We start from the raw sequence: 12,307 nt of genomic DNA, 5'->3' as shown, positions 1-12,307 counted from the left end.
AATTGGCATCTCATTTACCTTATTTCTATTCCTTTGAATTGAAGTAAATATATTTTGCCCTAGATTTTTGTGTTTTTTAAATATCTATTTTCTTTTGATAAAGCAAACACCATCAACTATCTCCCTGAAAATTGGAAAACTAAAAGCCTATATTTGAAGGGGCAGAAATTCAAATTATTCTTACTTTTTAGAAACAAAAAAACTGATTATCATTGAAGTTTGGGAAATGACTACTGTATGTCATAATGAAAAAATACATCTATTACCTTTATTCCTGTCACCGAAACATTTTAATATTCTTTTTCCAGGTTTTCCATTGAATTACGAGGTGGAAATACGGCTCAGATGGTAGCAGAGTTTTAAAATGAAAACACCTTAGCTTGAAATCTTTCTACATATAATAGTATCTGATTCATGAAACTATCCAAATTATCATGTTCTTTTTGCAGGTGAAGGGACATTTGCAATAGGTGTTAGCCACATGCACAGTAAAGACTGCTTCATAAAAGTATGGTTATTGCTTTCACGGTGCATTCACTGAATTTTAATTCACATTAAGCATTTATGAGGGAATAAGCCAATTTCAGAAATATGGTTTAAAGCTATTTGCTGGTGTGCCTTGAAGCAGTTCTATCAGACTCTTCCTATAATACATTTTCTAACAAACACAACTACTATCACAACTGGTTCTTTGAAGACTGAAATTGGATTTGTAGCCATGTATCTATTGCGGGGTTATAATCCTTACACATTATTAACAACTGGTCCTAGGACTCAGGTGGGAGAATTTTTATGTTTCTGTCTAAACAGCTAAAATATTGTGGCTTTTATCTCTACGTGTGTGAGGTAATTTCATGGCCTGCTGACAAAAACAAAATTTAAAGTAGAATATATATTGAGAGTACAGATCTCGCTCTCATTCTTAACAACAAGCATTTTTTCCCTTATGGTGGATATGTACTTTTTACAGATACATACACAGTCTCAAAGAGCAGAGATGCTCCTTTTTCCCAGGGGTAAATATGTCAGTGCTATGCCAAGACCCCACATTTCTTGAAGGCTGGAGCAATCCGTGTGTTATCCACCTCTGTATTCCTCATGGTGCCCAACTGAGTGTCCAGCACATACAAAGTACCCATTAAATGAATGAATGCTATTGAATTTTAATGAAAACATAACCATAAGCCTATGTTCCTTACAACTTCATGTACAATTATTGTGCACCTTCCCATTCACAACCTTACAAGATTAAGTGTCATTAGGAATCATGATTAATCCTTCCTGAACCCAGTGAAATATTACGAGATATAAAGAAAGTCCAACATAAGAGAGTGGAGTCTCTCCAAGTGGAGAGACTTCATGTAATATTAGTGGACTTTCATATGAGCTTAAAATATTGATTTTTATATGCCACATTGCAAAATATTACTGATTATAGACATGTTAAAACGAAGAAATCATATCAATTAGGTTTTTTCTTTAGTTACAACATGCTTTAAGCTAAGATTACGATGCTGTTAATCTTGACATCTCCTATTACCTTGTTATAAACAATACACTATTAAGATTATACCTATAATAGGTATATGCTTCTTCAAAGAAATCTGAAAGATTGACTGTCACCTTTGGCTTATTTATGAAATCAGCATAAATGAGTTAGCTGATGTCAACATCCATCATCTGATTATTTGATTAGAAGGTCTATAATACTCAAGTGTTTAAAAATAAGTCTGCATCAAGCTAGACATCGTAGCTCTGCTAAGTCAAAGGAAAGTTAAGTAGAAGGACATTTAAATGTTATAAATTATGTCAAACCTGTTATTTTTCATTCCTGCTTTGTTTTACTCCTCCAGCACAAACTTGGTTAGCTATCTTCTTATGAATTAATGCAGGAGCACAGAGTATGCATGCTACTATCCATTTGACATCAATATTTTCCAGATAACTAGGCTGGAGCCAGTAAAAAATTCTTAAAATCTGATCTATTTTTTTCAAAATGTTTCATACTGTTTAGGGACTTCACTCTGATTCTGAAGAAAAATAAAAACAGATGAACTTGAATATTTCAAGTATCTGAGGCAATAGATACTTCAAGCTTATTTCCTGAATGAAACCTATTCATTTCCATGCAGATAGTTCAATGCCTAAATGGCATGTGATAATGAAGCTGACTGCTGTACTATTTGTCAGGCAGTGGCTCTATAGGAGATGTAGAACTTTCACTCTCTATAAATTAAAAAAAATATATATATTTTACAAAAGTATAGACTTCAGGGACACTGAGGATCCAGCTCTTCTAGAGTATTCCAGAAAGCAATAAATAAACGCTCATTTGTTCAGCAAGGATTTATTTAAGCAGTAACCACATGCAAAGCACTGTTGAGGGGTTGTAATGGAGTCAATGTAGTGACTAGCTGTATACTGCACACATAAATGTACTACAGAACCTCTTACTTGATTGTTTGTTTGTAATAGTCTTGGTATCAGCAGATAACTTGTTCTCAATAGAAGTAGTAAACAAATTTTGTCTATATAACTCTGTTTGAACTTAAAGATTGAGTATTTCTGCCAGTGCATTTGCAGCCTGTTTTCTACCATGCCAATCAAATAAGCTTTAGGAAATAAATTGTGTAGCTATAACCTCTTGTGTGCACACAGGTAAAAATATAGATCAGTAGATGTATTATTCTAATGTATTCAGTAGAGGAGCTAATAATATTTGATAAAGCAAATTCTTAAAATTCAAGACATCCTATTTGTCCTTTAATCTAATGTCTTATAATTAGAAATTAGATCTAAGGATAGCTTCATTCATATGAAATTCAAATTCAAAATAATACTTACATATCTGTCATTATATCTCCCTGCTAACATCAAAAGGAGATAGAGTACACCAAAGCAAACATTCCCAAAGAAATAAATTTATCAAAAACCGGAAAAACCAAAATGAGCTACTGGAGCTCTTGATTAAAGAAAAAAAAAAGGAAGAGAAAACACCACAGGGAGGAAATAAAGAAAAGAAGGAAGGGTGGAAGGGAGAAGGGGAGGAAAAGAAGGAGAGAGGGAAGGAGGAAAGAAATGGGCGGGTGGGGGGGGAGATTTGTTCCACTAATCAGGGAGTAATGAGCCAAATACCCTCAAAGGGCATGAGGGCTAAACATCAATATAGCCACTCCTTTTGCAGTGTTCTTGATATTCAAGAGAAGCACCAACTGCCAACAGAATGGCACAGCCAACAATCCACTCCAACAACCCAGTAGTCCTGCTAATCATATCCCTCTTCCCTCCAGTATCATGAAATGAACCACCAAATCTTGTTGATATTACCTCCAACATAGTTTTCAAATTAATCCTTTCCTTTCTCTTCCCCCACTAACATCTTAGAATATGCACTCATCTCCTCTTTCCATCATAGCCCACTAACTGTCCCTGGTTTCCACTCTTCCCTCCCTTTAATCTGTTTCCTGCCTGACAGGTAGAGACATCTATTCAACAGGCAAAATTATAAGCTGACATCCTTGCTTAAAAATTTTTAATAGGTTCCTTCATTCTTAGAATAAAGACCAACATTCTCAACCCAGCCAACCAGGATGTGACCTCCACACACCTCTCCAGCTCCTTCTACCTTATTTTCTGTGGCTCCAGCTGCAGTCCATAGTCCCCTCCTACCACATGAGATTTTCTCATGTTGTTACTTTTGCCTGCAATGTTTTTTATCCAACTTCCACTTGCTTATTAATTGCCAGCCATTTTTCTAGATCTCAGTGCAAACATCACTTCTTCAGGGAAGCCTTTGTAATGTTCTCCCTTACCCCTGTTGCATACTAGCTGGGATATTCTCAGCATTATGTACTCCATAGCATTTCACAGTTTAGAACTGCATACATATTGTGTGGCAATTAGATGCTTATATTAATCTTTGTCACTAGACTGTAAGCTTAATGAAGAGAAAAAACAGTGTATAGTTTTCGGACATACAGCGAGCAAGCATTATTTCTTGAGTGAAGAATGAGTATGTCGATGGAATCATTAACAAGTGGTTAAAGCTTCGATAATTTGCTTATTTCCATTTACCAGAATCATTTTGATCAGAGTTTGAATGATGAAAATACACTACTTCACAATCTCATAATGAGTAAATTGAATGATTTATCTAAACTCTCATTTTGGGGATTTCATAGATACAGCCACAACGGAAAGATTATTAGCATCTTTCTTGAGTTATAATAGAAACTCAGAACATTGTTGCTAAATTGGGCTTTAACAGTTTTCTGGTATAGTTTCTCATTATTTGAGAAAGAGTTTTAGGAGATTCTCAAAAGGTCATCCAGCCTGTTGGTGATAGAGCAGGGATGAAAATCAGCTATTTAAATTCTAGTTTAATTTTTTTTATAGAACTATACTGCAATTTCTAGGTATTATGGCTTCATTTTCATATTAAAAACTTGGAAGAACTTGTAAGTACACATAAGAGAAATATCTCCAAATGGTTAATTTTGTTATATCATTTAGATTTCTGCTTAAAGTATGAAGATAATAGTAATATTTTTAGAAAAGTAAAAACCAAGCCCAATTTCTTAAGAAATGAAGCACTTTCATGCCTTATTTGCAATTTACACTGTAGGCCTTAAGTAGGGGTGAGAAGCGGATGGTACATGTTTCCCTGTTTTTTTAATATTCTGAAGCACAGAATTTTTCCAGTTATTTCTGGTTGTCCACAAGTCAGCTATAAAAGCTCAAAGGGAAGGTAAGTGATTAGGGAAGGGACATAGTGGATGGGAAAAGCCGTACTGGTATCCAATCAATTACAATTGGCCATGTGATCTTGGACTGCTCGCTTCCCCTCTGCAGATTTCATGTTCCCCATCTGCACAGAGAATTGGTCTAAATCATGGACTCTGTCTATTTATGGGCTTCCAAGACCCCCCCTAAGCCTTTCATTGTGTATATTTCTGAGAAGAGAGTCCACAGCTTCTATCAGATTTGGCAGAAGAGTCTAGGACACCAAACAGGTTAATTGCTTCTGTCCTAATACCTGCGGTCCCTCCTAACTTTTGAAAAGTACTAAAGCTACAAATATAATTATAAATTGAGACTGAAAGTAGAAATTTGTATGACTATTAGCACAAGAAATCTGATTATTTGAAAAGCGTAATCCACACAAAAGAATACTACTTTCACCAGCCATACATTTCAGTGTAGGCTGAAGAACTTCACTAGAAGCCCAGCCCAGATTTTCCATAACTAGCATAAGTTTCCCAGATGATATAAATACATGTGATAAATTTCAGTATGTCACAGGTTTTTAGTCCTGTGTTTCTAATATCAATGTTTTAATGATCCATCAAAGCAGGCCTGCTACGTAGCATTGTATGGAGTGGAAATAACCCAGAGTAGTTTGCCAGCAAGTAAAGCTATTTTCTTATAGTTTTTCAAAATATCTATTCCAAAATCTCTTTTGTTATAACTTTCAGATGGTTGAATAGCCACAGTTGCTATACTATCCACATAATTATTAGATACAGAAATAAAAATCACTTTGTTTGTTTACTTATTTCCTTCCTTCTTTTCCTTCTTAATAAATATTCCTAATTATCTACTATGTGTCGGGTACTGTTCCAGACACTTGTGAAATATCAGTGGACAAAATCAATATATTCCACCCTCATGGTGCTTATATTTTAGGAGGGGACAAAGAAAATAACAACAGATATTTTTAAAAAGTAAGTTATTCATGATTCTTAAAGGTGATACATGCTTTGGTATAAAAGGAAAAAAATAAACAGTAGGGAGACTGGGAATACCAGAGGTGAAGAGAATGACTCCAATCTCAAATAGTACAGGGTAGGCCTCACTGAGAAGGTGTCATTTAACAAGACCTGAGAAGATGAGGCTGTGAACCAAGTATACAATCTTGGGGAAGAGCCTTCTAGACAGAGAGAGGAGCCAGGGCAAGGGAGTTCTTGGTTTGTTTAAGGAGTAGCAAGGAGGCCATGGTGTCAGAGAAACAGCAAAAATGTCTGTTGCTGTGGTCTCGAAATTTATGAAATTTCATATTCCAGTTGACATCTCATTTTCTATCACTTACCTGTCAAAATGAAAGTCATAGTATCTTTTGTATATTCTTACTAGCGTCTCATATTTGTCAAGAAATGCATTCAAAGTTCTGAGAATTTTAACATCCCCCCAAAAGCACAATCTCCGGTTGGTATACAATTTAAGTCTCTCCGTTCCCACAAACATGTATTTGCAAATGAACTGCTATGCGATAAGCAAATGTACCATTTAATAAGAGATGATGTCATTATAAAGAAATCAACTAAAAGATCTTCATTTTGAAAATCTGTCATTTGGGCACAAAGCATTTGTTATGTTTCAACAAAGAGAGATTGCAAGACTCATAGCTAAAGTGAAAGCACCCATTCTTTCTGAAATGTCATAGTTCTTTTCATATTTATTACATTTGTTCATTTCATTAACTTTCTTCCAGAAAATGAAACAATCATGATTACTGTACAGTTTTCACGGCATTTATCTGGATTAATGCCTCCAAAAAGAATGCACACATGAAGGTAGATCTTTTTTTTTTTTTTTTAACTAGAGGGGGGTGAGTCAGTCCTCCCTCAAATAAGCATCTTATTCTTGCCTTCCATGAAAATGCATTGTGATCCCGAGACTTTGCAAATGCAACATAAAATGTATGCAACCATACCTTGCCCAACTGATCCTTTTTGCCAAAGCCAGTGGCAGCTGCGATGCTCCCTGCTCCCTCCACTGTCTTTTGTGCAACTGCTGTCACCCCTGTCACCACCGCCTCACCAACATTTGTCACTTGCTCTTTGGTCTTCTCAGCCACTGGGATAAATCCAGAACAGCAGATTAACAGTGGGACAGTGGAACAACTGGGACTTAAAATAATTTCACTTCCACTAGCTGTTAACTTCTAAAGACCTGTGTTTACACATACCATAAATAACTGAGGTGTCAGAAGAAATAAAAACTACAGAGATTTTTAAGTGAGTGTCGTTTAGACAAACATTAAATCTTTGCCAAGATATGTTGTTGTAATCCTGCAAATATTAAAACGTGCTTCAAGTGTAATGATCACAAGTTGAAAGCCTTTGAGCAATTGAGGTTTGGTTAACATTTTATTAAGGAAAGTTTACAGAAAGCAATGATTCCAGGTGCAGTTATTGTAAGATGAAGTAATTATTTATTTATTTCAATTTCAATGCCAATTCTTTAATCTCACCGAGCATGCCCATTTTCACCATACCTTCCTAGTCACACAACACATATGTGCTCATGTTACCCTCTGAAAGGAACAATACAGATGACATGATACTATTTATAGAAAATCCAAAAGGCCCCACCAAAAGACTACTAGAACTGATAAATGAATTCAGTAATGCTGCAGGATACAAAATAAGTCTATAGAAATCTCTTACGTTTCTATATACCAAAATGAAGCATCAGAAAGAGAAATTAAGAAACTAATCCCATTTATAATTGCACCAGAAATAATAAGATACCTAGGAATAAACCTAACCAAAGAGGTGAAAGATCTGTACTCTGTAAACTATAAAACAATGATGAAAGAAATGGAAGACAACACAAGGAAATGGGAAGACATTTCATGCTCTTGGATTGGAAGAGCAAACAATGTTAAAATGTCTATACTACCCAAAGCAGTGTGATGTGATCCCTTCAAAATACCAATGGTATTTTTCACATAATCAGAACAAACAATTCTAAAATTTGAATAGAACCACAATGGACTCCAAATAGCTAGAGTAACCTTGAAAAAGAAAAGCAAAGCTGGAGGCATCACAATTCCAGACCTCAAGTTATAAAGTTATAGAGATCAAAACAATATGATACTAGCTCAAAAATAGACAATTAGATCAATGGAACAGACTAGAAAACGTAGAAAATAATCCACAACTATATGATCAATTAATCTTTGGCAAAGCAGGAAAGAATATCCAGTGTGAAAAAGACAATCTCTTCAACTATTGGTATTGGGAAGACTGAATGCAAAAGAATGAAACTGGACCACTTACACAAAAATAAAGTCAAAATGGATTAAGACTCAATGTGAGACCTGAAACCATAAAAATTCTAGAACACTGGCAGTAACTTCTTTGACATTGGCCAGAGCAACTTTTTTCTAGATATGTCTCCTGAGGCAAGGGAAACAAAAGCAAAAATAAGCCACTGGGAATATATCAAAATAAAAAACTTCTGCACAGTGAAATAAACAATCAACAAAACTAAAAGGAAACCTATAGAAAGGGAGAAGATATTTGCAAATGACATGTCTGATAAAGGGCTAGTATCCAAAATATATAAAGAACTTATAGAACTCAACACCCAACACCCAAATAATCCAAATGAAAGATGGGCAGAAGACATGAACAGATATTTCCCCAAAGAAGAGATCTGGATGGCTGACAGACATATGAAAACATGTTCATCATCATTTACAATCAGAGAAATGCAAATCAAAAGTACAAGGAGATACCATCTCATACATGTCAGAATGTCTAAAATCAACAATGCAAGAAACAAGTATTGGTGAGTATATGGAGTAAAAGGAAAACTTGTGCAGTCTTGGTGGGAATGCAAACTGGTGCAGGCACTGTGGAAAACAGGATGGAGTTTCCTCAAAAAGTTAAAAAAAATAAAACTACCCTATGATCCAGCAATCACACTATTGCATATTTACTCAAAGAGTACAAAAACAGTAATTCAAAGAGATGCATGCACCCCAATGATTATAGTAGCATTATGGAAGCAAACTAAGCGTCCATTGACTGATGAATAGATAAAGAAGATGCAATATATGCGATGAAATATTATTCAGACATAGAAAGGAATGAAATCTTGCCATGTGCAACAATATGGATGGAGCTAGAGAGTATAATGCTAGGCAAAATAAGTCAGTTAAAGAAAGACAAATATGTGATTTCACTCCTATGCAAAATTTAAGAAACAAAGAAAATGAGCAAAGGGAAAGAAAAGAGAGAGAGAGAGAGAGAGAGAGAGAGAGAGAGAGAGACAAATCAAGAAGCAGACTCTTAATTATAGAGACTGATGGTCACGAGAGGGGAGAGGGGGGGCATGGGTTAAATAGGTGACAGGGATCAAGGAGTGCACTTGTCATGGTGAGCCCCAAGTGATGCACGGAATTATTGAATCACTACATTGTACACCGGAGACTAATATAACACTGTCTGTTTACTAACTGGAATTAAAATAAAACTTAAGCCAAAAAAAATGAACAATAGAGTAAGGTATGGTTATGAAGAAATTTTAATCCTTTTATGAAACTTCAAGCGTCGAAACAGGGTTTGAAATAAAAAGATTGATTTTCAACAATTTTAATGGCAACAAAAGAGCTAGGTGTTTAGTATGAAAATGAAGTTTGTTGAGCAAACTTATAATTTATTTTCATAAAACAAAATACAATATGGTGATTCAGTAGATTTTTTTAATAAGGTAAAAATTTAGAGAAGACAGTGTAAATAGTTTGGGATTAGATTTGGAAGCAAAAACTTAATCTCATATCAAAATTTCTCTAAAGCCATATCTGATATAATTGCTGTTTTAATCTTTGTATATTACCTCCATGCAATTCCCAAATAAAGGAAACTCCAATAAAAATGTTTGTTTCAATTAAATGAAGATTTCTATGAAAAAAACAAAACACAAGATCTTCTGCTCTGTTAATAATCTCAAGGTTGATAGAGAAATAAAACAATCTCTCTTCATCTAAACCTTATAACATTTATAAAGTCTACATCTTGCGTCTTTTATCTCCATTTATGTAACGTTTGCCTTCATTTTGCCTCATAAACTCTTTTCTGCTTTTCCCCCAGATTTCAAGAATTTGGGGTTTTGAGTGATACTTTTCCTCAGCCCTCTCCTAAGCAAATAGAGACACTTTTGGGGGGGGGGTGGGTGGGAGGTTATGTGTTAGGCTTGTGTACATCCTCTCCAGATAAGTCCCACCCCAAGGAATTCGATGAGTTACAGTGTCAGCTGTTAAGTCGGTGTGATATGCTAATCACATGATTATTGTACAGATTTCATGTCACTCACTAGAGGAAGCCAGTGACTGAACAATGTGGACAAAGCAATTGGCTTTTGAAATAGCAGGTCATGGAAGTAAGGTGGTCTGTAAGGATAGATGCTTACTCTTCAGTTCTAGGCAACGTGGCAAAATTGAAATGGCCCTAGCGTCTAAAAGCAGGAAGAGTCCCCAGAAGATGTTGCTTGATATTTGCCTTTTGCCACTTCTAGGGATACCGTTGATGCCTCCTAACAAATAATGGCTATTCCCAATGCAAAGTTCAGTTTCAGTGTCAGTGAGAAGCTGTACTGGAGATTTCATGTTTTAAAACATTTCCAGAATGTTGATCCTTTAAAAATAGTGAATTATGGGCTTTAACTTGTCATTTTTTTCTTTTCCAAGAACATCAATAGAAAATTTTGCTTGAAAAATGAACACTTTCTTGTTACAGTATCTCAAAGACAAGAATAAATTTTGATCTTTTTATAGACTCATATTTTTTCTGCCAGCTGTGAGAGGTTATTTTTACAATATCTAGACCATGCTTTGTATATGTATACACATTAATTTACTTCTAATGCACATAAAGTTCACAGTAAAATGCACTTTGTACTTTATTATAATTCACCAGGTTTTATCATTGTAAGAATAAATAAATTAGTTACATTACAAAATGACAGAGCATACCTGTAGCAATAATGGACACATTTTAAAAGATTTCATTGGACTTTATTTATCTAGTGGATTATCCACTGATCTTAAGCCCCAAGTCCCTCTCTTAAGAACATTGTTTCTCCGTTGATATGCCAAACAAAAGATGACAAAACAAAAGGAGACACATTCAAATTAGTCATTTTTCATCTGATAAATAATATTCATTTTTAAGGGAAAAGACCTCATAACCAGGATCAAAACAGATACTTCCTCCCAACTTACTGATAGTATAATATTTTATGTTTTCCCCCAATGTGCCAGTCTTTCCCAATTTCTTTCATATACTTCCCTCTGGCTAGAAGCTTTGATCCTTCTCAGATATCTCCCTATTTACTCAGCAAATTCAAACTGCTGTTACAACCCACCTCAGATGTCCAATTCCATGTTAAAAACATTTCCTCCCAACAGGTGTCCTGTTCCTCCTCCTGCGATCTCATAAAATTTTAGATATATCTCTGCTATTGAACTTTGTGCCAGAATTATTCACTTCCCATTATGTCTATCCACCTCCATCAGTCTATTTGGAGTTCATTAAAATCAGAGATCCTGTTATTTCTCTTTATATTATCTCACAGCAGACACCAATAAATTATTTGAATGCATTAAGAGAAATTTTGCGTATTCTGTAATTTATTCATTAGCTTCAACCATTAGATTTAAGTCAAAAATAAAATTTCAGAAAGGAAACGTGGCACCAACTTTTCAAATAGATATAGTAAAACCAAACCTTGTTATTAAACACAATTAGAAAGTTAAGAATACCTAGCTTTTAACAGTACAAATTATATATTTGATGAAAATAAATTTATATCATAAAACATTTTAATACGGTAATTTAAATTATAGCATGTCGAAATTGGCTGTGTTCATTATCATGTAATAAGCTTTTGTTTCTAAGAATAAAAACCTTCAGAAAATCTCCCATAATTGGAATTTCTTTAAACCATACTTCCATGAGAAAAAAAAAGTAAGCTTTTATCAACATTTATTTTACTTTTATGCTTATTTATTTAGTTTGAGAGTGAGAGAGAGAGAGAAGGCAAGCAGGGGGAGGGGAAGAGAGAGAGGGGGAGAGAGAGAATCCCAAGCCAATTCCATACTACCAGCACAAAGCTGTTTGCGGGGCTGGATCTCACAAATTATAAGATCATGACCTGAGCAGAAATCAAGAGTCAAGACGCTTAACCGACTCAGTCACGCAGGGGCCCCAATCAGCATTTACTTTTTTTAAGCACTTTCAAAGATTTGTCATTCAGTAAGTCCAGATTAAATACACTCTCATATTTTTCTATCACATAATGCATTAAGTTGACCACTCCAACAATAATGAACTGAGATAAAAAAAAAAAGCTAGGGTTTAAGGTAGAGATTTTTAGATTTTATCATGAGATTATCTAACTGGGGGAATTTAGTTTTCTTGGAATTTTTGAGGTAGAAAACTCCTAGTCTAAGTAAGTTTATTGAAGCCGATATTTCTGCAAAAATAAGTAATGGGATGAATCTTGAGGAAATTTTTCC

At 34.8% G+C, this 12,307-nt stretch overlaps 1 protein-coding gene across 4 annotated transcripts in view; it reads right to left on the bottom strand.

Annotated features, from left to right (window-relative positions):
* SNCA (synuclein alpha) overlaps nt 1-12,307 on the bottom strand; it is a 159,064-nt gene that overhangs the window by 132,190 nt on the left and 14,567 nt on the right. For all 4 annotated transcript variants that reach the window (XM_025922000.2, XM_025921998.2, XM_025921999.2 and 1 more), the window contains exon 4: nt 6,713-6,855. In XM_025922000.2, the coding sequence (XP_025777785.1) occupies nt 6,713-6,855 (143 nt within the window). The remainder of the gene's footprint in view (nt 1-6,712; nt 6,856-12,307) is intronic.

Source organism: Puma concolor, chromosome B1 (genome assembly GCF_028749965.1).
Source record: "Puma concolor isolate L17-30 chromosome B1, mPumCon1.1.hap2, whole genome shotgun sequence".
Classification (NCBI taxonomy): Eukaryota; Metazoa; Chordata; class Mammalia; order Carnivora; family Felidae; genus Puma; species Puma concolor.
Note: the sequence above shows the minus strand (reverse complement) of the source record. Positions and strands in the feature narration are given on the sequence as shown.